The 25,583-nt window shown below is 34.2% G+C and overlaps 2 protein-coding genes across 2 annotated transcripts in view; one reads left to right on the top strand and one right to left on the bottom strand.

Annotated features, from left to right (window-relative positions):
- Positions 1-12: 12 nt before the first annotated feature.
- Positions 13-9,508, top strand: lrrc41 (leucine rich repeat containing 41). The gene is made up of 10 exons (XM_028811476.2): positions 13-481; positions 1,804-1,890; positions 2,038-2,108; positions 2,431-3,376; positions 3,517-3,753; positions 6,241-6,405; positions 6,733-6,831; positions 7,273-7,395; positions 7,702-7,777; positions 9,129-9,508. Exons 1-10 carry the CDS (start codon positions 391-393, stop codon positions 9,346-9,348), a joined length of 2,115 nt encoding a protein of 704 aa, XP_028667309.1. The 5' UTR covers positions 13-390; the 3' UTR covers positions 9,349-9,508.
- Positions 9,467-25,583, bottom strand: part of rad54l (RAD54 like) — a 23,583-nt gene continuing 7,466 nt past the window's right edge. Inside the window, exons 6-19 of the mRNA XM_028811475.2 lie at positions 25,398-25,533; positions 22,704-22,773; positions 21,524-21,812; positions 21,240-21,364; positions 20,991-21,141; positions 20,593-20,719; positions 20,426-20,500; positions 19,750-19,880; positions 19,467-19,577; positions 18,502-18,625; positions 15,188-15,266; positions 12,307-12,486; positions 11,380-11,543; positions 9,467-10,360 (exon numbers count right to left, since the gene is read on the bottom strand). Of these exons, the coding sequence (XP_028667308.2) occupies positions 10,096-10,360; positions 11,380-11,543; positions 12,307-12,486; positions 15,188-15,266; positions 18,502-18,625; positions 19,467-19,577; positions 19,750-19,880; positions 20,426-20,500; positions 20,593-20,719; positions 20,991-21,141; positions 21,240-21,364; positions 21,524-21,812; positions 22,704-22,773; positions 25,398-25,533 (2,027 nt within the window). The 3' untranslated portion in view covers positions 9,467-10,095. The remainder of the gene's footprint in view (positions 10,361-11,379; positions 11,544-12,306; positions 12,487-15,187; positions 15,267-18,501; positions 18,626-19,466; positions 19,578-19,749; positions 19,881-20,425; positions 20,501-20,592; positions 20,720-20,990; positions 21,142-21,239; positions 21,365-21,523; positions 21,813-22,703; positions 22,774-25,397; positions 25,534-25,583) is intronic.

The raw sequence follows: 25,583 nt of genomic DNA on the forward strand, positions 1-25,583 counted from the left end.
TAGTGAACGTCATGCTCAGTGTGGTTTTTGCCAAAATGTTGTGTGAAAATTGCAATTTATCATTTTAAATCGCATCAGGTTAATGTATTGGTCTTATTCTTATGTAGTCGCTAAGTAAATCGGTTATTTCCGTAATTTAACATTTCTTTAACAAACGGCGAACAGGGTGTATGAAAAAAATATTGATGTAATTTCTAAATATGAAAGTTTATTAATTCATTTTTTAATGATTAGATATTTGCAGTGCATGTGCGTTTCTTAAGATATAATTTACATGCGGCTTTATACACGTTAACGGAGCAAAATGTTTGTGAACATACGAGCGTATTCTGGGTATCTCGATTTAGCGTGAGATGTAGTCGCAGAAGAAAAATAACGATAAACAAAACCATGGGGTTCGATAACCTGCCTCCTACACTTGTAAAATTATGTGCCGTAGTTGTAAGCAGAAATATGGACATTCTAGAGCATCAAGCCTGGGGTGAGTATTTAATTGCCTGAATCATTCGTTATTTTGTTGATTGATTTAGCCAATCCTGAGCGGTTGCGCGTGGAGAAACCAAAATATCCAGGACAAACTGTCCTGTGAACAAGGACAGCGTGCCCACTCATCAAAGACGGTGATCGGACAGATCGTTGGACTCTAAAAACAGCTGGCATCATCGGTTGTTTATGCACACATTTTTTATTAGTGTCTTTCATTTGTGATTTTAGTGGCCTTCCCACTAATAACTCCGGTACATGGCAACACGTTTATTATCACATCACTACTGATTTAAAAGTATATTGCAATTTTTGTTTTATTAGACACTTAAAGTTAAAAGTTTTAAATATGTTAAAGTTTAATGAGTGTCCTGTTTTAAGTAGACTTATTTTGCTGTTTGTCAGAATAGTCTTGGTTGTAGACTTACATACTACTGTACATACATTCCAGAGAATCCTGGATAGGGAACTGCATATGTGGAGCTTACATACTTTGCTTTTTTTCTTAGTTACTGTAATTTTATTCTAGCATTGTGTGTTATTTTAACTGAGTACTCTAAAAAGTTCAGTGTATTTGGTTCTGCCCTTTGATAGAGAGAGGAAAGGTTGGTTGCCTCTTTAATAATAATTATATCTATGTACTGCTTTTGTAGCTACTCAAAGCATTTTACATAGATAATGGGGTAGCCAATTCAACTACCACAATATTCACCTGGATGATGTGATGGCAGCCATTATTAAACCAGTACACTCACTACACATTAGTTATTAGGTGGTGAAGTGGTGTGTGTGTGAGACAGAGAGACAATTAGAGACAGGGGGACTAATTAGGGAGCCACAATGGACAAGGTCTGATGGGCAATTTAGCCAGGACATCAGGGTACACCCCACTTTTTGAAAAAGATGCCCAGGGATCTTTTATGACCACAGGCAGTCAGGACCTTGGTTTTATGTCTTATTTGGAAAAGCAGCTCCATTTTTTCAGCTCAACGTCCTTGTCACTACACTGGCACACATACAGACTTCAGGGTAAGTGCCCCTTGATTGACTCACCAAGACCTCTTCCAGGCACAACCCTTGCTTTCCTGGATGGTCTCCCATCAAACTGCTGGTCAGGCCCAGACATGCTTAGCTTCAGATGCATTACCTGTTTTGAAGTGCAGGTGATATGGCTGCTGTATTCAGTGGTACTGTACTGGGAAATTTACTGACTCCTTGCGATCCTGAATCAGATCAGTGTGCTAGCAGATGTTGTAAAGGATAAGCCAGATGCCAGTGAATTAACAGCTGAATACAGTATATATACATTGTTTTTTTTAGATTTACCTGGATCTCTAATTGAACAGCTCTTGCCATTCTTGAATATTTTTTACTTGGAGAGAATTGAAAATGCAGCAGTCCGGAAAGGTAAAGCATATTATTCTTCAGCTTTTTAAATTAAAATATAATAAAAGTTTTCTTTAAGTAATTTCAGTTACCACATGTATAGTGGTTTAGAATAGTTTCCTTTATGTATATTACAGTAATAATATAAATACCTTGATGTGTGTTTAGGCATCTCCACAACAGCAGCATGGTTTGCACTATGGATGGAAGTCATAAGGAACAGACCAGTGGGATGCACAGTAAATACATTTATTTTTTTGTATTACTTTGTCATAGTTACTCATTTAAAAGCTTTATTATAAGCTGTCGATAATTTTGCTTGAGTAAAGATATATACAATACAAATGTTAATCACATACTAGTCTTTTGAACCAACAACTTTGTGCTGTACAGTCCATAAGACAAGACATATTTTAAAGATTGTATATCCATCATTTTGGTTTATATTTTGGTTCATTCAAAACCACTTCAGTTAATGAATGTTTTTGACTTTTATGTAAGCAGAATTTTGCAGAGCTTCAAAATGTATGTCAATTAATGTAGATTGTTTTTTTATTTTAGTCAGACAGGGATTGGAAGCAGAAGTTTCTGGAGAGTGCCTTTCATATAGCTTTGTCAGGCAACTCAAAAATGGAACATGAACGAACAAAGGACCCAAGATTTTGTATCTTGACATTAGGAGCAAAATATGTAAAACAACTGACCTTCAATAATCGGCTTCAAGGAGCAGTGAAGCTGGCGATGAACAAGTTTTCTCATGTCCTACAGATCTTGAAAGAGACTGTTTTAAACATAAAGTTCCAGCGTTTGCGTCAGAATCCAGATAAGAATGCTGTAATATCCCTGACATATGTTCTTCACAGTTTAATCCATCATGGAAATGTCCAGAGGTTGATCATTTCAGACTGCAGGATTCCCAGCTGCTCAATTTTGACTCGTATACTCCAAATCTGTGCTGGTTACTTGAGTGTGGAAGTGCAAGATGATCTTAACTGTTTTGTCTCCAATTTTCAAATGAGAGGTGTTGAGGATAAAATGGGAGGTTCAACTACAAGCCCTTCTCCAACTGTGAGAGAAAATGAGTTGGCCTGCCCCTTATCATTAGAACAAGACACTTCCACATGTATGGCTCAGTCATACAAGTGCAATACATTGCATTTAAATAGAAACATTTGCTTTGATAATAAACGGAAAAGAACTTGGAAAGATGTGAAATGCCACAAAGAATGTAAGCAACCATGTCTAGAAACAAAGCAAACTATAGTAATCTCTGTTCAGGAGGATCTCCATACTTCTCTAGAATCTTGTAAAAACTTGAAGGAAAACATTAAATGTACCACTTGCAAGGATTTATTCACTCATACTCAGTCCATTTCACATACAAGTTCATACCTGAGATGCATTTCTGCTCTTGATCTTGATTTGTCAAATTACTCAGACTGCCTGAAGATACAATCACTTCTGCCATCCTGGGTTGGTCTACATTCATTGGAAGTATTTAGTAGCTGTAAGTATTGTCGTAAGTAATTTGTTACTGAATCCAGATGATTGTAATGTTGTATGGCATTAGATTCATAGATCTGATGTATATAAAAATACTATGCATATTTCTTTACACTGAACAACTTTCTTTTGTTCATTTCACAGGGCATATCAATAAGCCTGAATTACTCAAGTTTTTAGAAGCCCTGAGTTGCTTGTGCCAGTCTACTGAGTCTTTTCTCAGGGTATTGTCTCTCTCTGGAATAGCCTGCCCAATAAGTCTAACAGCTTTGCTTATACAACTGCTAAAACTGTGCCCGCGATTGGAAAGTGTATCTGTTGGCTTCAGTGTGGAGCAAGACCAAGAGGAGGAATGTTCAATGCTTCCACCTGCAATCGTAGGTAACAACTGAACAAATTAAAACTCCTTTCGTTTTTTAAATTGATATCCGCACTTTCATATTTCATTACATTCTTAAGAAATGCAGTTTAGATAACTGTAATATTCAGAGTAACTGGTGCAGATAGGGTGTACAAAATTCAGCCAGAGAGTGTTCCATCCTGGAATTGAACCAGTGGTTCAGTTAGTGGGATACCGATGTTGCCAACTGCGTCAGTGTACTACAGTGAGATACAGAACATTGTGTAATTATTTCATAGTCAGAATAGAATTAGTGAGCACCTTCAATTTCCAGTAATTTCTACAGTCTAATATACAGTTGACTATATTACAGTTCTCAACATGGAAGTTGTACACCTTGGAGTATAGAATGTAAATTAATATAATTTATAGGTTTTTATTTCCATCTGTACCTCAGTAAGACATTGCAGTAGGAGTATAAAATATTTATAAAAGCTATGAGTTCAGACAGATGCTGAGGGTTGGATTATACAATAATAGCTGTACTACCTGTCCAAAATAGGTTGAAATCTAAGTTATTAATGTAGACATCACTTCCATAGCATTAGCATCTGCAGTGCACCATGCAATTCTGTTATATGCCGTTTGCTATATGATTCATAAAAGCAGTGTTAAGGTTTATAATGCGCCACCTATTGGAATGGCAATTACACAATGCATTTTAGTACATTATTACTAACTAGACAAACAGCCCGTTTCGACAACGCAAGATGAAACGGACACGAGTTTGTGTCAACAGTGTATGAAGAACAAATGATAAGTAACGAAGAAGTTGTTTTGTAATGATTGTAGTCCGCTTTACTCATTACTGTACAGGCTTGTACTGTTAGTTGATGAATTTTCCAGGCCTATAGTATAATATTGAATGGTGAATGTTCCAGTACAATATGGAATAGTAATAAGTATAAGCACCACAAACCTGATATAGGTGTATTGAATGAATGCGTAATTGAATCAGAATGCGTAATTAGGCCTCGAGCTGTAGTCAAAATCGCCTTTCAGGCCTCTAGAGCTTTAATCGAAGTCGCCTTTCTCTTTGAATTTTTGCGTCCATAAATCCGCTGCCTGCCGCGATGTTGGGGTTGGATGTCGGTCTTGTAAGGTTTTTCGGGCAGCTGAGCAGAAGGCGACTGCGCATTCGGCTTCGGACGGACGTGAGTGAGTGAGGAGGCAGGCGAATTATGTATTAAGATGATGTTTGTGATGCACCATCTTTTGGAATGACAGAGACGTAGCAACCATACAGTCACGTCCTTTTATTAAGATGGATTTTTCTAAGACCATTAGGATAAAAAAAAAAACATGTTTGAAATTAGTTTACACTTGGACATTTATTGGGACTTATAAAAAAAAAAAAGCAAAGCATCCATTTGTTTAGAGTTTAATATTAATTGTATAAAATCTAAATAAAATGAATATTAAAATAATATTGCAAAATGAAAGTGTAAGTTTAAGCAAATTCGACTTATATTTATGTTTTTCTTGTGTGCATGGAAATAAACATTGGTAAATCTGAGACCAGTAATAGCAAATATAATCTACATTACATTTGTAAAGAGAGCATTATTATATCATGTGGAAACGCTGAAAGTAGAGTGACTGAATATCAACTATGTCGTATTAGTTTCAGGACACATCCAGATAAGCTAATTATCAGAAAGGTCATTTATTGTGGGTTTTCAAAGTACAGTATTTCACTTTAAATTTTTGAGAGCTTTCATATAACATGGTTTAACCATACCATTGAGCTTCACCACCATTGCAGATAGCATTTAATTTGAAATGGGATAGTGTTTTTACTTAATAAATGGCCCAATCTGGTCTATTATAAATTGAATTTCTTTCGGATAATTTATTTGATGAAGACATCTTTTTCATATTTTTATTTACTTTTCATATCCCTTAAAGTAAAAAAAAATAAGAAAAAAGCTAAGCATTTTTCCTTTCTCAGGAAATAGTGGCTGCATATTATGTTTAGTTGATCATTAAATCAAGCTTAGTAATTTCACACTAAAAACTACCCAACCACTGATTTTCAAACCTCAATTTAGAATCCCACAGACAAAAACCAGATATCAGCAGCATTGGATGCAAGTCAGAAATTAACCTTATACAGGGCATTTGTCCACTACAGGTCACATTGTGATAAAAAAAAACACACACACTCTAATAAGGCCAAGTGAGAGTCACTAGTTAGCTTTGCTTGTATGTCTTTGGAATATTGGAGGAAGATCCGAGCACCAGGAGAAAAACCCAGATAGACATTTCTAGAGTTGAATTCGGACTCAAAACTCTGAAACTTTGAGGCAGCAGCAATGACTATAGCATCAGTGTACCACTGAAAAAATACTTGCCTAAATCAAAGATTTGTTCTTCTTTATGTCACTTTTTGATAATTTAGCAATGAAAATCATTTTTTTCCTACAGGATGCCCACAGCTACAATTAAGTATTTTATTTATTCCTTAGAAAACTCTTTAACTTCTTTAAAAGTGACTTTTCCATTGGAGACTCTTCACTTGCAGAGCCTCTTGAGTGTATTAAGGGGATCTGGTAATCTACAACGTCTACATTTGACTGGGATGAGGTTTAAAACCACACAGGATGCTGGTGCGTTGCTTCTTTCTCTTGCAGGTAAGGCGATATACACTAGTAGACACAGATCATATGGTAACATTTCATGCAGCTACCAAAATTACTCCACATTTAATGGAAGTTTTTATTGATTATATAATGAATTATTATTTTATAATATAAAAGAGTATTTCAGAGCACAAATTATTCTCTATTTCAGTTTTTTAATCTGATAATTTAAAAATATACTTTTGTATATTGATTAAAATTAAGCCTGAGTAGAGAATTTGAGGCCTTGAAGAGAGCTATTGAAACATGCACTTTTTAAATAAGTGCAGTGTTACTTTTGAACGTTTTCTTGACTATGAGCAATGATTTATTTTGTAGATTCTAACCCTGAATTGTGTTGGCTTACACTTGAAGATGTTAACCTGTCTGTCTGTCAAAATGAAGTCCTCCACTTTCTGAAACATACTGATTTGAAGGGTAAGCAGACAAATTGTAGTGGAACTGGAAATTTGATCAACTATAATTTGGCAAAGGGCTTTGGTCTTCGTGGCGGGTATTAGAGAAGGATTACATATGTTAGGTTGGTATGGCACCTTTTATGTAATTGAGTTAACAAAAAGAAAAAGTGTGTACTGTGTTTAGTAACAGTGTTTTTCATTTAAGGTAGTTTTCAGAAATTGTATTAACTCTAGGAACAGAAACTGCATTCCCTAAAATCAAAAACTTTTTGATATTCATTTTTTTCCTCATGTTGTTCTTTGTTTCTTCTATAGAATCCTACCTCAATCCTCTGATTCTTAAATAGATTTTTGTGCAGATTTCTTTTTGACTCTGCATGTCAATGAAAAACAAAAATAATCACTTGGTATCAAATATTTTTAGCAAGGCTGAGATATACAATATTTGTTTATTTTTCAGGAGTTAACTTCACTGAGTGCCGGATATTTGAGAGGAACAAGGCTGAATTTCTAAGCAATTTTGTTGCTGTGGTTAAACAAAAAAAATCTCTTGTTACTCTGCAAGTACCAGGAAACCGACTTGGTTAGATGATAAATTTTACATTTCTTTAATTTTCACTTCATTTTTAAGAAATGTAATGCAAGCAGCAACATCAACACCTTATGAACATGCTCACATCCAAAAATACATAAATAATAGAAGGTGCTGCCCTTTATGCTGGTTTTACAGTTTAAAATATACTTATTTCAGAAACTAAATGTTGATGTTTCATAATTTAATTATCTCATTCTTTTATAGAACTACACATTGTGAAAATTAAAATTGCAGCAGATGTAGAATATGTTTTAATATAATTAATGAGTACTTGTTTTCCTTTTTTAATAACAGGCAACCAAGGGTTAGTTCTGCTAGCAGATTTATTTACCGGGGATTCTGTCTCAGGAATAATCCAGTTGGACATTAGGTATTGTTGTTTTCTATTTTGTTCATAGTTACTATGATTATTTACTCTATATACACATTCTCAAACCTACTTTATCCAAATCATAGCCATTAGGGGGTGAAGACTATCCTAGCAGCACTGGTTGCAAGGCAGTAAGCAAACTGGAGTGCCAGTCCATTGCAGAGCACACACACCCACACCATCAGACAAGGTCCAAATTCAAGTTAACATTTCATCAACCACATACACAACTTTGGGGATGTGTGAGGAAAACTGGAATAGTCAATTGTTTAATTCAAACAAATTGTTTGCGTGTGTTTTAATTTGTAAACCGTGCATCACTTTACTGCTAACAGTAGTACTACTAACAGTAGCCTATACAATATGCATAATGGTAGTCTATAAATAACAAATAAATAAAATCTAAATATTGTAACTGTTTAAAAAAAATAAATTACAACAAAAGTATAATCAACCATTTAAAAAAAACAAACTATGATGTGGGGATATGGATGATGGGATCAATGATATAGAGGTGAAGGGCATCAACACGATTGTGTTTTAAGTATGTATGCAAATTGCTCGTATTTGACAATTTAGTGATTGCCTTTTTGAAGCAATGCCAGCAAATAGCATTCTTTATGCTTTCATACTCTCCTTTACTATTTGGTTTGAAATCAAAATGAGTTCAAACTGCAGAAGATACATTTGGGCCTGAAATGAAATACATCTGTAGTTTCCTTCCCATTTATTATTCTTCTTACCTTTGATTATTAATGGGGCAGTGTCCTAGACAGATAAAACAGCTAGTCCTACACGTTTTAATTAAAGTCAATAACACTTCAGTTATGTAAATAAAGAATCACTTAATTTTCAGTACCTTCACCACTAGACAGAATTTCAACTATCATAATGACCTCAGCTACAGAAATCATTCATTTCACCCACTTATAAAAGTGATTTTGGCAGTATATTCCTAACCTTTCTGAATTCTGGTAATAGCTTGGAAAAAATATTTTATAGGTGTCTGCAATGGACTGGTGCTCCATCTAAAGCTGGTCCCTGCCTTGAATCTAATGCTCCAGTAATTTTATTCTGACTTGGATCAAGCAGGTTTGAGAATGTTGTTTTATTCAGATATGAAAACGAGTGGATTCTTTTTGGAAGCTAAAAAAAAGTCTGTGCTGTTAGAATAGGAACTACCTCTCTGGAGCTCTGTCAGTTAGAGAATGTAAAAATGTATTTGTTACTACTAGTATAGCATGGGAGAATTAAAATTCTGTTGTACATGGCATTTCTGTAGTTGATAATTGCATGTGTAACTGAAAGAATTGGCATTCATTTTTTTTATTTTACTATTTTCAAACCTTAGTTCCAACTTCATCCTTTCGGATGGATTGCTACAGTTCGGAAAAATGCTGCAGAAAAGTCCACCCCAGTCTCACTTGAAACTTGATTTGCGCCATAATCCACTGGACCGGGATATTGAGACATCTAAGCAAGCCATGGAACTACTAACAAGGCTGTGTAGTGTGGTGATGAACTCTTGGAACTCTCAAGCAGCATTTGCAGATTATATAAGTGCAATGTGATTACCACAAATCTAAGTCTCGAGTATTTGTTTGCTAATTTGGTCACAAATTGTATATTACTAGGTATATTTTATCTTACATTCTTTAGAACTCATGTGAAATGTATCTTGTATTCTTCCCCATTTCTTGACACAACACAAGAACATTTTGTTCCATTGTTTGTCAGTATCTCATTCCTAAAGTTTCACATCAAAGTTGGTAAGTCATGTAATTAGAAAAGAACAAGCACTTCAAGCTTGCTTTACTGGAAGGTGAGTATAGTTCATAATAGTGTTAAAGTGAAATGTGTACTGTATAGCCAAAAGATTTTTCCAAACCTGTATTTTAATATACATTGGAATTAGTATTGCAGTAATGAAATTATATATTTTAAAAATTTGTAGTGAGAGTAAATATAAGTATTTAGCATTGTAATTTAAAACCATCTGCCTTAGGTGGTAGGACCATTATGTACAGTACAATACAGCATTATTAGATATTACAATTAGATCAGTACTATGAAAGACATAATTTAACTTGCATTGCTATAGCAATGTGTACAAGAAAATATTTACAAATATACATTTGAGTAGTTCAAATCTAATTTAAATATGTTTTTATCTTACAAAGCAGATCCTTCTAGCATCAATGGAAACAAAACTATGGGGTCATACAGTATATGTTATATTATGGTCCATTATAGGAAGAATGCAGTTATTTCAAAACAGTCAGATATTGTTGATTTAACAAATGCAACAATTTACTTATTTATTTAAATGTACTTGATAGGAAACTTGAATGTTGAAGGTGCATGTGAAAAGGACACATTGTTATGCTACAAACCCTTTGATCCTCATGTGAACGATTGTGAAAAACAAATGAAACAGCTGCATCCCATGATGCCTGCAGAACACTGTCTTTGAGTCCTCGTTTATCAGCACAATGGTGCCACTGTGACAAATCAGATGTACAGTCTGAATCTTCTGGAGGAGGTCGGACCTGATGACCATTCACACAGCGACGACAGCGGAATCTGAAAGTGAAAGAAATTTCAGTGCTTCTGAATTTTTATATCATATTCGTACTGAAACAGAGTCTGGATCATTCTAGTTTATTTACAGTGTAATTTTTAAAACTAAGTCTGGGTCTTTTTAGCAAGTAGCAATATGTACTTTCCACTTCAGAATAATGTAGCCTAAGTATTTTTTGAGTATGTGAATATTAGGCTGTTAAGATACATTTTAGCAGGATGCAGAGTGCTTTTTTCAACTACAGAATTTTTTTGCTATCCCTTTATTAATCTGTATATTAATTGAGACACCACATTAATACATCTAGAAACTTGTGTTTTGGCATATTAAAAGAATATGCCAATAGTACTATTTTTTTCTCGGCCTGCTAATATGTTTGGAAATACACAAGTGTGAGAAAGACACAACTGAAGGAAGACTTGTCAAAAAAGCAAATGATTTTAGGAGTTGCTAATTTTTAATTTGACATGATTCAGCTGTCATATGACTTTACCCTGGATAAACAGATTAAGAAGAAAGATGGCTGGTGGTTCACCCAAAAAAATCTTATGATTTTCAGCTAGTGTGTAACTGAGGAGCAATTTAAGTATTCAATAAACTTTACAAGAATTGATCAAAATTGCCATAGTTGCGTAATGATATGCCAAATGTTACTGTGACATAGCCACACATTTGAAAAGCAATTTAAATGTGGTATAATTTATTTTCCAAGGACAGTCAATTAAGGGTTACTTTTAATTCATTTCAGTAAAGATTTCATCTACACTGGGAGTGTCATTTCAGAAGCCTCATCTTAATGTGATATGAAATTGCTATAAGCCAAGCACTCCTTTATTGATGCCCATCATTTTCAGAAGTAAAAGTTTATTTCCATAACACATAAGCTATTCCAAAGCAATGAAAAAAAACTACCATAATACATAAAAAATGCAATAAAAATATATTGATCATAACTTGATTGCATTACATACACAAATAATTTATTGTTGTTAACTTTATGAACTATTTTTTATTAACTTACCGGGTATGTGTATCACTGACAGTGTCTTCATTAAGCAAAAACAGTTCTCTTAGTTCTCCTAGCGAGAAATGGCGCTCCACATCCTGCTCTTCGTCTACCACACAGCTGCTTAGAGCTTTTTTATGGGCCTGCCGCTGAAGAATCTTTTCTTCAATTGTCCCAGTCTATGTATATAAATGAATATTTGAATTACAAAAGCAATATTAAAATTCACAATGACATTATTATACCTGAAATATAATGAAGCCAACAGCAGAAAAACTGGGAAGAATATCTTTAGCTACTTTAAAAATAATAAATACATAAAAAGAGATCATGACTGTAATTTTCATGAAATGATTAAATTTACGCACCTGATAACCCAAGAGTCTCCAAGAACGGTGGTTGTATTGTGTATGCCTTTTCAATGTGTGTACAATACATACATCTATCTATCTACTAAACCGGTGTAACTAAGTGTTAGGGACACACAGTCACAGCCTTTTCCTGCAGCATTTGATGCAAGGCACCAACCAATCGTGGATCGTGCACCAGTCCACTGTAGGGCACACTCAGTTATACCTGGTCAATTTAGAGTTGCCAATAAACCTAACACATGACTTTAGGATGTGTAAGAAAAACCATAATACCGCATGAAAGTCCACTTAGACGGGGAGAACATGTAATCTTACACATAGACAGTGACCAGGCCAGGATTCAAACAAGGTTTTCTAGACATCTAAATATACAAGAAAGCAATTTGGCAAAGTATTTTGCCCAGTTAAAGGTTTGTATTCTAATTGTTGCCTACATCATTTTCATTCACAGTATGTATATATTTATAAAAATGAAGGACAGCTAAATGTAAATGTTGCTATCATGAATTGTTAAGTAAATAGACAATATTCAAACAGCAAAACCTGGCTTTAGGTTGTTCACATTTCTTACCGAAAGCAATCTGTAAATATAACATGTCTTTTTTTGCCCATCTCTCCACACACGAGCCATCGCCTGTTCATCATTAGCTGGATTCCAGTCTGGATCAAACATAACCAGGCGATTCGCACCTATCAGGTTTAACCCACACCCACCAGCCTTGCTGCTCAACATGAAAATAAATTCAGGGCTCTGAAAAAGAGAAATAAAAGAATGTAATCAAGTGATTTACATTAGTGAAACTCTTCATATCCTGTAGAACCTCATGATCCAAAAAGGAACATGAGTGAGAAAGCAAGGTAGTTTTGTATTGATTATTGGTTACATGCCTATTTTAAATTGTTTACCTGAGCAATAAATTTAAAGCATAAAATACTTAACTTAAGGACAACTTCAAATTGCATATACTAAATCCAAAATTACAAAAATCGTCCTTTAAAGATAAGATTGCTTTAGTAGCATCTTGTAGTACTCCCCACATTTTTTTTTTTTTTAATTTTTAAACTGCATCTATATTATATTAGATTTATACAACATCATGTCTGCTCTATTGGCTTTTCATGGATGGTACCTATGCACCTGTCCCTACATCATAAACTTAACTGATGTATTCACATCTACGTGCAGAATATTTCCTGTATATTGATTCACATGTAGTGAATGTGCACTGTGTATGATGACTTGCAAATTCTACTCGGACCCTTTAAAAGTTTAAATGTTAGCTGAATTAAAAGTAATACATATATTTCTTCAATCTGTATTTTCATTGTAATGTTATTTATTTATAAAGAAAAAAAACCTAAAAAGTATGTTTCAGTGGACACTTTAAAGCCAGAAGCTGAAATAAGTTGCTAATTTGACGCCATTCATTAATGTCTGACCTAACCACCTTTCTGCTCCAATAACACAACAGTTTTGGGGTAACTGTGAACTAGTACTGAGTAAATTAATCCGAAGTCATTTTTGCCTATTCTCCTTGAGCCCATGCAAGTACAGTATATAGGATAACACTTGTGGACTGATATTTTTAAGTCAGGTCACAGATTATTGATGGGGTTCATATCAAGACTTTAACATAGCTCACATGCCCAAGAGCTTTTCACTTTTTACCAAACCTTTCCAAAGGTTAATTTTCTTCTTTCTTTTAAGCAAACTCCAGATGGATTTGAATGGTTTCAGTGTCCTACTGTACGGGATAGATCATTACTTGACTTGCAAATACAGTTATCAAATATATTTGAATATATTTTACAATTAGACTATTGCAAATAGAGCTACAAATTATCTTATTAGTGCCAAACTAATGCAGGTCTTGTTATATAATATTCAGGCAGCCACCACTTCCAGAAACCACACATTTGTGGTTTTGGTGGATAGCTATTATTGTAAGCAGCCTTTACTTTCAAATGCAAGCAGCTCTGCAGAGACCCATTATGGCCTAGCATTACTCTTTCTTTCAGCTGGATGAGACACCATATAAGTAGCTCTACAATACTAAAATACAGAAGGCTGCTGCTTGAAGGATGATTTATACTTCATGCGGAGGTGAATACTGAACTGTCTGTGTGCACAAAGTGAAGAAACCTAACACCTGTAGAAAGAAGTGAGTTCACACTTCACTCTGTGCATCTTTGTCTTGTTGCGAGTCACATTGAGGCTGTAAGACTTTTTGCTAAAGAAACATAACTGAAACCATTACTGTTAGCATGTAATACATTTCACCAGCCTTTAGCTTTTTTTATTCTCTTTGTTTATAGCAAATTCACTTCTGGTACTGTCCGTATATTTGAATAAACACATTTTTTAATATGAAACATTGTAATCTCAGCTACTAATTCAGATTAGGGCCCCACTATACAGGTCATTGTTATGCAACGTTTGTGACAGATGTAAATCTACTTCACAGTCACTCACTGATCTCAGTAGGTCATCCATGAGGACCCTTGATTCTTTTAGTAGCTTTACTTCACAAGTTTACTTACTCTAATACAGAGTTTAAATGAAAGTCCTATTCTAGGCAGTGTCCCAAGGGTATGATGCATCTTATATTTAATGACTTTTCAACAACCAGTGCTCATGTGAGATTCCAGTACACTGGTATGGGTTTATAACATTTCTCTAATCTTTGCATTTCTATTACGTTATCACAATACTAGTTTTCATTTTCACACATTTTCTTGAGGTTCACTGAATATCCAATGATAGTATAGAGAGAAACCAATGGAAAGGTGATTATGCCTGAGAGCATAGTTTATATTAGTTTTTGACGTCAAAACATCTTCTGGGAAATAAGTAACTTTGTCTTTAAAAATACAACTATCTGCACTCCTCTTACAGGTTTCACTTTTGTCTTTACTATTGTCATACCAGTATGGTTATTGGGCTAACATATTGACAATGTAGACATCATTGAATGTAATTTGATTAATTCTGTTATGATATCTGTCTATCTATAACTGGACTAACTTGTGAATTCTTACTGTTGTCCTGAAATGCTAGAACTGTCCTAATTTTCAACAAAATCAGTTCATTGGGACTCTATTGTTCCAATAAGCGTTTTCTGTTTAAAGCTCTTTTCAATGTTTCTCTTTTTTTCTGCCATTAGACAATTTATGCAGTAAAGGGTTATGCCATCTATGGCATAGAAACTTTGATTTTCAGGAACAATTTCAATTTTAAAAGTAGTCAAATAATAAAAATAAAACATCTGCGGTATTATTTCAATTTGTTCTAAAACAGCTTAATTTGACCCTTTATCAATCTGCTAAGTCTGCTCTCTCTTCAGTGAAATGTTAGTATTCATCATGGAAGATACTTTGCCAAGATACATGCAAATAATTTATAAGCTGCTAAATTCAGATTTATAGAACAGAATAAAATTAATGGTACTTACAGAAGGATTATTAAATTTCTCCACAATTTTTGCCCTCTTCTTTATAGACATGGTACCATCTAGTCGAACATACAAGTACCTTTAAAACCACAGAAAGATACATGGACATTTTAAAAACTACCATAAATTGAAGAATATATCATGATTTAATTCACAGCTAGATTACTTCAGCTGCCACTATAACAAAACCCATAAAAACGTCAGCACAGGAAAGTACTGGAGTCATGTTCTGCCCTAGGTGACATTTTTGATTCAGTAGCTACTGGACCCAAATACGTTTATTTCTTTAAAGACTACTACTCATAATGTAGAAAAATGTATTAAAAGTAGTTTGTTCTACATGCTATGACACTATCCAATCTATAACAATTTCAAGCGAAACTACTTTGTTCTAGTTGGGAGTCAAAGTGCACAGTTTAACAAACAAATGTTATACAAAACAAAGATAACCATTCCTAGTAAATCATCTACAGACAACTGAAATTACTGAAAATTACATCTTGCCTGAAGAAGGGGGGGCTGAGTTGCATCGAAAGCAAGCATATTGTAATCTTTTTAGTTAGCCAATAAAAGGTGTCATTTTGCTTGACTTCTCACTACATTCACAATGGCTAACACGATACAACACCCTAGTACTGAAATGTATCCATTATTCTAAGCAGACTCTTGCAGACTAGTTTTGTAAATATCCAGAAATAGTTTCTCACTGGATGGCTTTACTGCGGTGGGCTGGCGCCCTGCCCGGGATTTTTTTCCTGCCTTACGCCCTGTGTTGGCTGAGATTGGCTCCAGCAGACCCCCGTGACCCTGTAGTTGGGATATAGCGGGTTGGATAATGGATGGATGGCTTTAACATTTTACCATAACAATACTGCAGAACTGACAAGACAAGTAAAATGGATGAAAATCTTTTACATTTTAAATTTCATCTACAATAGTAAGTAAACCACATCTGGATGCCTTGTATGTATTATGAATACAAATAGCACAAGACACTTCTGCTGCAAAAAAGTAACATGACATTCCCATTAATTCTTTTTTCACCAAAATGAGCGAGTATGTGACCTCTGTTCAGGGCCAACCCCATCACCCTGAACTACATAAGTGTGTTAGAAAATGGATGGACAAATGGTGAATGAATTAAATCGTAAGAAAATGGCAAATCCATATTGCAGCCTTACTAATAATACAATGAAACATAATATAACTGACAAGTCTCTAGAAACAGAACATATACACCATTTGATTAGTGTTTCCTAAATTACTGAATGGAGCTCTTTTTACATGAATAAATAAAAAATATATTTCCCCAACATATAACAGAAATAATATACAAGCTCTCATATCTGCCAATAACTAAGCACAGACACTTGCCAGCCAGTGGAATCACATTTGTACTCTGAGTGAAGCTAAGGGCATCATGCAGGGAGATTCACTTGAAAGAGGCCCCAAATATTTTGTAATAACTTTCGCTAGGACGAAGCAATCTGAATGAACCAACATGTAATGTGCTCCTCAGTATATGGTGCTTCGAAGAAGCCGGGATGCCCCTGTGTCAGAGCAATGAAGTAGGCGCCAGACAGCCGTTGCAACGGTTAACCTCCGTTTGCAATTTCTGGGTGCATACCGCCCGTACCCCTTCACCCAGCCACTCAATTTCTCATCAGGATGGTGGTGTACAGTATTGTGCAGTACACCTTCATGGTGCGAACCTATTGGGTCACCAATTCGTTTAAGCGATGTCAGAATCAACTGGGTGATCATGAGTTAATGGAAGGTTACTTCCAACAAGATTGAGGAATGTGTCACACATTGGCAAGGAGCATGGCAAAAACTGAGTCCTTCTTCGGTAACAGGGTAATTTCAAAGGGGCTGTGGCCACCACGGTATCTGGATCAGTCACCACCAGACTTCTTACTTTGGGGTATGCTCACAGGAAAAATCTATCGGAACAAGCCTCACACTCTGGAAGATTTGAAAGAAAACATCCAAAATGAAATTGCTGCTATCCCCCCCAAGACACTTGCTAATACGTTCAGGAACATCTAGCACTGTGTCAAAATGTGTCCTGCAGAAAACGGGAACTACTTCCAGCATTGCAGGTAATGCAAGCAATTACACATATGTCGAGGTATATAGCATATTTTGGTTCAGATTGCTTCATCCTAACGGGAGTTACAACAAAATATTTGGGGCCTCTTTCAAGTGAATCTCCCTGTATTATAATCAATTTACTGCCTTAGCCTTGTGTTGTATTCCAGCAAGCTAATTCTGCCAAAAATATGTACACATGAAATCAAGAGTGCAGGAATTTACAGAACCAAATGAAGTAAACTGCATTTCCACCAAATAAAAGGATAAATGTCTATGTGTCTGCCTGGTTGATATGTCTCTATCATTCCAACAGCTGGCACATCACAAACATTTGTAGAAAAAAACAACATATATTGCATTTATCATTCTAACAGATGGCATGTCACAAACATTAACCCTGCTTTTACAAATCTCATACTAAATGGCATATAACAGAGACACATGCATTGTGTTTGTCATTCCAACAGATGGTGCTTCACAAACACCTGTAGTAATGCATTTTATTAGATAGATTTTATTACTACAAATTTTGTGATGTGCCATCTGTTAGAATAAAAAATGCACTGTAGTAGTAATGCATTTTATTACTACATGCATTCCAAAATACATTCCAATAGATGGTGCACCACAAACATTAACACTGAGATCTATGTTGATTACTTAGATTTCAACCCGTCTTATATAGGTAGCAAAGCTAGTAATAAAATAACATAAATATTCACAATTTGCAACTTAAAATTAACTTCTATTAAGGCTAAAAGTTCAACCATCTTCACATAGTCATATTTTGAAGATATTAGACAGAAAATACATCAATGTCTGAAATAGTAACTGCATGAAGCATTTGATTTTGATAGAATCTAACAATTCAAACAAGTTAAATTCATAACAGACAGTTTTTAGGCAGAAAGTGGAGACCTCATATTTTCACCATTTAGAGTAGATGCTGATGTGGACATGAGCTCAAAGTATTCTTTTGCAAAGATGTGTAAGCAGCTGGATTACTGAAACAAATATACCATAGACAACATTTCTAATTGATATACATGACTCACAAATATCTCCTTCAAAAGGACTATTGTTGTAAGCTTTCCTGCAAACCATGATCTATCATTTAGCCTACAACAATATTTAACTGTGAGTTGGCCTAAAACTATTTATTTGTTAGCAGAACATCAGACTGTTAAGGATAACTTGGCTTCTTGGAAAAATATTCTTACCTTCGAGTTCTACACAATTTTTCAAAAAGGTCCAATGTTTGAGTGTAATTAGACACTAACACCACCTTATCACTAGTCGTGCTTCTCGTAATTGCCAGGATATAGTCCAGAACAAGCATTTTACCTTGAAAACAGAATTGTTTGGCTTTTTAAAAAGCAGAAGTTCTGAAGCATGTGTAACAAGTTTTGTAAGCGGTACGCTTTGATTGCAACTCCCATTCTATCCGAAGGTTTAAATCCTTTGATTTATTGGATCTAATCATACATGATATTATAAAACACACTAAATAAGTGCTACAATGATTTTTTTAAACACAAAACTAGTAAATACTGAAATACATAATGTGGTAAAACCCAATGTTAAACTTCTAACATTTCTTGTACTTTTTATGTATAATTTTGTGTACCCAAAGTTATACATAGTATAACTGCATGAAATACTTTATGAGCATTATGCTAAACACATACCGGTAATATACATAAAAACTTTGAAATAACATTTGGATGCACTAGAAACAAATAATAATTATGATTATCACTTAAACGTCTTATGGAAAATGCTACAGGGCCATTGGCACTCAGATAACAGTTTATAAGGTTACTGAACAAACAGTCATAATAACAAATATTTTATTGTAAGAAATATTGTAACTCAAAAATACACAGAGTATTTATATATATATATATATATATATATATATATATATATATATAGTGTGTGTGTGTGTGTGTGTCACATGGTGTTTATATTTTTGTGTCTTTTGTGGGGGTGTTGCTTGTTATAATAGTTCTGTTTTTTAAAATGTTAATTTCCCCTTGTGGATAATTAAAGTATTATCTATTATTGTCAACTGTTCTGAGGGACATGCAAGTAAGAATTTCATTGTATCATGTACACTGACTATACACCTGGCAGTAAATCTGAACTTGAAAATTTCCTTTGTTTAAACCTTTGGATCACTTACCCGATAGCTGTGGTTCAACTGATTTAGTGCTATAGCCAGGAGGAAATAAGTCTACTGCTCCTTTAAAGCCATCTTCTCCTTCAACACATTTGTCATATATCAGAGATGGATCTAAATACGTGTACATAAAAAAGAATGAAAGCATTATTCTCATTACAGCATTGCTGTTACAAATCAAAATTATAAAAGATAATTAGTGGCATCTGAAACATATCAATTAAATCCTACTGTTTGCTTATTAGACTGCATTATCTAAATATTTGAAAGTAGTATGGATACATACGATTGCACAGCTTTTTTAAGGATGTTATTGAGGACAAAGATGACACATTAATATTGCCTCGCTGTAGCTCCTCAACTGGTTTGGCCTGTCTCAAAAAGCATTTATAAAGTTCAGTCTGTAATGGAGTCAGTCTGGAATAAAACAAAAATAATTACTTAAAAATAAACTTGATTTTGGAAAAAGTTATATATATATATATATATATATATATATATATATATATATATATATATATATATATATATATATATATATATATATATAGCTCATGAGGTGTACGCACTTTTTTGTATCCCCTTATGGGACTCGAACCTCAGACGTCAGAGCCTGAGGTGAAGCCTGTGATGCTGCACTATGGCATCTGGTTCATTTATTTGGCAGGGTGAAGATCTTATGAGCCCCAGTAAGGGCAAAGCACATGTCATGTACTCTTTGTATTATTTGGCAGTTACTTTATCACATATCTATGAGCTGCTTCTGACAATTGAGAGGATGTGGCGGATGTTTGCTGACTGGCCAAACAACCACAAGTGTTACCTGGTAGGTAATCACCTAAGAATCACATTGCGATTCAGACTTAAAAAAAAAAGAAAGAAAATTCTTATTTATTCATTCCACTAAGAAATTCAAATTGTCTGACTATGAAAACTCATTTCATATATATATGTTAAAATACCTGCAGCAAACCACTTGTTCAATTTTAACAGGGAGGTATTTTGAAAGGATATCCGATGTCCTTCTGATTAAACACCTGAAACAATTATAAAAAATATGTTAAAGTCAGCAATACACTGTTTTAAAACATCTAATAAAAAAGATAAAACAGCTTATGAGGCATTATACCTGTTAACAATTGCTATAAGTTCCTGAAGTTTCTCCTCTCCATATTGTCTATCTTTGTCCCTGGCATCTGCATCACGGCCTTTCAGGATGGGAATTTCAAATCTTTTTTTAAACTCTGCAGCTGTTCCTAGAAGCAGCCCGGACATCATAAAAATGACTAATATTCATAGAGTACATCATACAAAATTTCAATGCCAATAATGCTTAGTTTCTGTGATCTGCTAAGTTATTTTTTCTAAAGTTATGCAAGCAGTACAAAAAATTGGAAACAACACCAAAAAGATTTTGCTTAAAGAGGCAGATGAACATCAGTATTAAATAAAATTATTTAGTTCAATTTACTTAAAATTTGTGACATAAATTTGCAAACAATTTAGGCATAAATTATCAAGACATACCTAGGATGCCAGCATTTACAAAATGTACTAGACTGAAGTATTCCAGCAAATCATTCTGAATTGGAGTGCCCGATATAAGAACACGTCGCTGTGCATTCATAGTATTCAAAGCCTGGTAAGTCTGGTTCTCTGAATTCTTCAGTCTGTGACCCTAATCATTAAATGTAAAACTACATTGTTAAAATATAAATTGGTGTCTACATTAAATAAAACTAGCCAGGCAATCAAAACAAGGCAATCAAAGTATACCTCGTCACAGATAACAAGTCCTACACTTCCCTTGTGCAGGATGTCTGCATGAAGCCGGAAAGTCTCATAAGAAATGATTAGGATAGGAGTAGGCACTCTGAGCCCATGCTGAGACATGAATCCCGCTGTTGAGAAAAATAATGCTTCAGAATATTCGGTTTTGTTGCTCTAAGCAAAGATTTAGAAAAATGAATAATTTTATAATGCATCCAATCTCATGTTAATTGTAACATTTTTAAAGAATTGTAATTATTTAAAAATAAAATGTTAGTAAAGGCACCCACACAACTTCTTGTCAATATCTTCTTTAGAACCCCCATCAATAGCCAGTGGATGCAGTCTTCCACCTAACCACTTCTCCACCTCATTGTACCAGTTTCTCACTAAGCTTGAAGGTGCCACCACAATGGCTTTATCAAACTCAGGTTTAGCATCTGGACTTTGCCGAAGAAGAGTCCACATAAGGGTAATACACTGCAGAGTTTTGCCAAGCCCCATTTCATCTGCCATGATACATCCATAACTTTGAGGGATCCTCCTCCCAGTTACACACTCCCACAGGAACTTAACACCCTGAAACACAAAATAAAAACATGTTGACAAAGATATAGAAAATATAGACTGCAAACACTTTTTTGGAAATAATTTAGCAAATGGGAGTCATTGCTAAAATTTGTATTGTGAGAAATTTGCCAATTTTACTTAAAATAATTCTGGGGTGACACTTTATATTCTACTCTAATATATATATGTATAGAAGATGGAAACTTAAATTAAAGTGAGACTTCTCAAAATACAGAAATAATTAGTTTAACACAGTTCAATTAATAATAATACTAATACTGTACATTTTACTTATATAGTGCCTTAAATTAGATGCATCTCTTAAACTGTTGTAACTATTTCAATTAATGAAAACAACTATACGCATATTTATTTACTAACAATATGCTAATAGATTGTAAAAGCTAAAACAAGATAATACAGTCCAAGATAAATCACATATTCTAACTGGGGAAATTAATGTAAAGGTATAGAGTCTAATGAACAGCATGGCATAAAAATATGGCAGAGAAATTAATAAGTAATAAAATAGTACTAATACATTTTTCTGATAAAAGATCTATAGATTAAACAAATTAGATTATGTATTATTATTTAACAGAACTTCAAAATTATGATTTTACTATATCAGAGCAAAGTACACATTATGGAAGCACACTCAACCTCCTATAGTTATTCCTATCAATATATGATCTAATCTTAAGCTCAATTATACATAACAAAGGACATTTTCATACCTATAATAACAGCTTCTAAATAGAGTTCCCAATGTGATTACTAAATAAACAGTACACATTCATTTTAGGTGTATATATTATTCATAATATTGGTCTATAAAGATGTTACATTAATACTCATTACAGCGTTAAACAAATATTTCTCATACACAAACACTGTTACCTCTCTTTGATGCGGCCTCAAGACTTTGCATAATACTGGATCAACAACTACATGTACAGGCAGCTTATCTCTGTAACAAAAACACAAAATGTAAGGGTGTCGTTTTATAAAGAATGGTTTACTGACTGCTGAAGAGAAACAAATTTCACAGTCTTTACACTGCTTTTTGCTTTACAACGAATATAAATACTCTTCAAGCTACAGATTTCTTATAATGTCACCTGTAAGATTATACTGAAGAAATAAACAGACTGAGACAAACAGTTATCTATGAAGCTTGCAAGTAACCACTGACATTGCAGTATTGACCAGGAAGTATATACACAATACAAAAAAGAGGAAAACATTAAGAATTAGAAGTTATTAAATTCAACATAGGAAAAAGTAACAAGCAATTTATTCAAGTAAATGAAAAGATCAACAGTAAACTACAACAATGCAAGTAGATCACAATGCCATTTCTAAATAACAATTTGTTGTTCAGTAATTTATACATTCCTGCTACAGCAGATGAAACACAAGCATAGTACATTTTTTCCTCATTTTATATGTTTACTACATAATATTATTTCAGTTCAACACAGGCTCACTAGGGGGCAGAACCTAGCAGGGCTACATACACGAAGGCAACAACCATTCTTGGAAGAGGTGCTAGTCCAAAAAGCATGCATGCACACACTGCAAATAGAAACACACACTAGTTAAATTTAGTGTTGCAAATCAGCCTAGCCTGCCCCTCTTTTGAAAAATAGAGGAAACCAAGGTAAATAAAGAGAACCCATGAAGATAAGATAAAAAACATGGGAAGTTCACAAAGAAAGTATTGTACCAGGATTTGTATATGGAATTGTAAAGCAGAATCACCAAGAACTGTGTTACTGTGAGAAATGCTATATAAAGTATAGATAAAAATGATTATTAAGTGCATTGTTCAGAATTTTAAAAGTTACCCAAACACAGAAAAATAATCAGTTTTGGTATCACTATACTGTATGACAATTTTCATGACTTAAAAAAAAAAAAAAAAAACACTTTACAGAAGATTTTAGATTAGATGCTTCTAAGGTAATAAATGGTTTGTGAAAATGTGAAGAATCATTATACAATGTTTTTAAGTATATTCTATAAACATATCTGTTATCTGTACTTTTCTAAAACAGTTTCCTAGAATAAAACAATACATATACAGTGCATAATAGAATAAACACATAAAAATCACACTTCCATAAAAATTTCTAAATTTGCATCAGTATATTACAAATTTAAGCAGCTGGAGTACAACAAAAGAGAAAAAAATAGTTTTAATATTGCAATTAATGCATTTTCTTTAAATAAGAGATACTTCCCATGACTGTTATGGATAATTAAAGTTCAAGGTTATGGACTAATAAAATATTAATTTGCAAATACGTAGAATTAGAAATATGTTTATTTAGTGTGATACATAAATCTAAATTAAATGCTTGCAAGTGAGATAAGATTTTAATGCCAAATAAAAATGTATTTGATTTGTCTAAACTCTAACAATCTTTATGAGTGACAAATTAAAAAACACTTCTTAAATCTTCATGAGAAACACTCAAGAAATTAACTACTATTACCTGGTATTGAAAATAATAAATAAACTGAAAACAGTTATTATAGTATGATCTGAAATATTCTTTATATGTTTGTATTTCCTTACAAATATAATTTGAAAGGTGCACAGCTAACAAGAGGTTTCCAGGATAAGAGCACCAATGAGATGTTGTAAGGCAGCGGTTCTCAAAAAAGGGGGCACAAATGTTGCCATATCTGGCACAATGTCGCTATTCGTAGGAAAATTTTAAACTTGTAGCGGTGTATCGGCAGCAAAAAATATAGGAATAAATTTTATTAGGATTTCAAAAAAACGTTAGGGGGGCGCAATTAAAACTGTTATGAAAACTCGGGTCGCAAATACTTAAAGGTTGAGAAACACTGTTGTAAGGCAAGATAAAGTCACATGCAAGATCTCTAACAAGGAGGGAGAAAGGAACCCTTTCTTGACAGGGAAAGAGTAACTAGGAAATCCAGGGTTCTCAAAGTTAGGATGTTGTGGTCTTGCAAGAGGTAGGGTCACCATTATAAAAGACAGAGAGAAATGTACCCTGTGGAAAAACATTTAGTGTTCCCCTAATGAGCCTGAGGTCAGAAAAGCCAGCAAGCAGCAGAGATGTTTTTATCGTACATAAAGTGACAGAGGGCAAGAGAACAGAGGGCAGACAAAAAGACCTCCTGGAAAAACATGGAAACAGATGTTCAGTAGCTGGTGGGTTTTGGCCGAAGTTACTTAAGCAAGGGTGAGGTAAAGGAACACAACATCCCAGTTAGAGGCTCCTTTTAGGACTACAAAACGCCAATGACTGCAAAGTAATCATATATCACTAAAGGGTGTTTTAGCCTGGTGCCCTGCTACAAAAGTACCCTGGAAGAGATTCCAGGACAGCAGGTTGAGCCACCCCACCTGACAGACAATGTTTCAAGTAGTAGGTAGACTTCTATTCTGTACTCTTCTTTTCTATCATATCTTTGTGTGTTTTGCTTAATAAAAACTCCACATTTGTTATGGGGTGCCTACAACTATGAAAGGGTATCTTTCTTCTATTAAAACTTTCTGTTACACAGTATTACCGGCCAGTAAAAAAAACTGAATATAATATATATAATACTCACTTGTCTGCTTTGATTATTTCATGGGCAGTAAGAACTGGAGGCTCATAAAGAATAAGTGCACCTTCTTCAAATGGGTCATGTAGTGCTTTTCTTATACCAGCACGTTTTAATCCTAATGCCCTTGCACTAAGCGAACCTGCACATACACCATTTGTATTAAGTTTAAATAAAATATCAACAAGGACT

The sequence above is a fragment of the Erpetoichthys calabaricus genome, chromosome 10 (genome assembly GCF_900747795.2).
Source record: "Erpetoichthys calabaricus chromosome 10, fErpCal1.3, whole genome shotgun sequence".
NCBI lineage: Eukaryota > Metazoa > Chordata > Cladistia > Polypteriformes > Polypteridae > Erpetoichthys > Erpetoichthys calabaricus.

What these genes read in the sequence shown, in the direction of transcription:
- lrrc41 (XM_028811476.2), top strand. Translation starts at nt 391, where the DNA reads ATGGGGTTCGATAACCTGCCTCCTACACTTGTAAAATTATGTGCCGTA. An exon ending in GTTGCTTCTTTCTCTTGCAG is followed by an intron (nt 6,406 to 6,732) that starts GTAAGGCGATAT and finishes TTTATTTTGTAG; the next exon opens with ATTCTAACCCTGAATTGTGT. An exon ending in GAAACATACTGATTTGAAGG is followed by an intron (nt 6,832 to 7,272) that starts GTAAGCAGACAA and finishes TTTATTTTTCAG; the next exon opens with GAGTTAACTTCACTGAGTGC.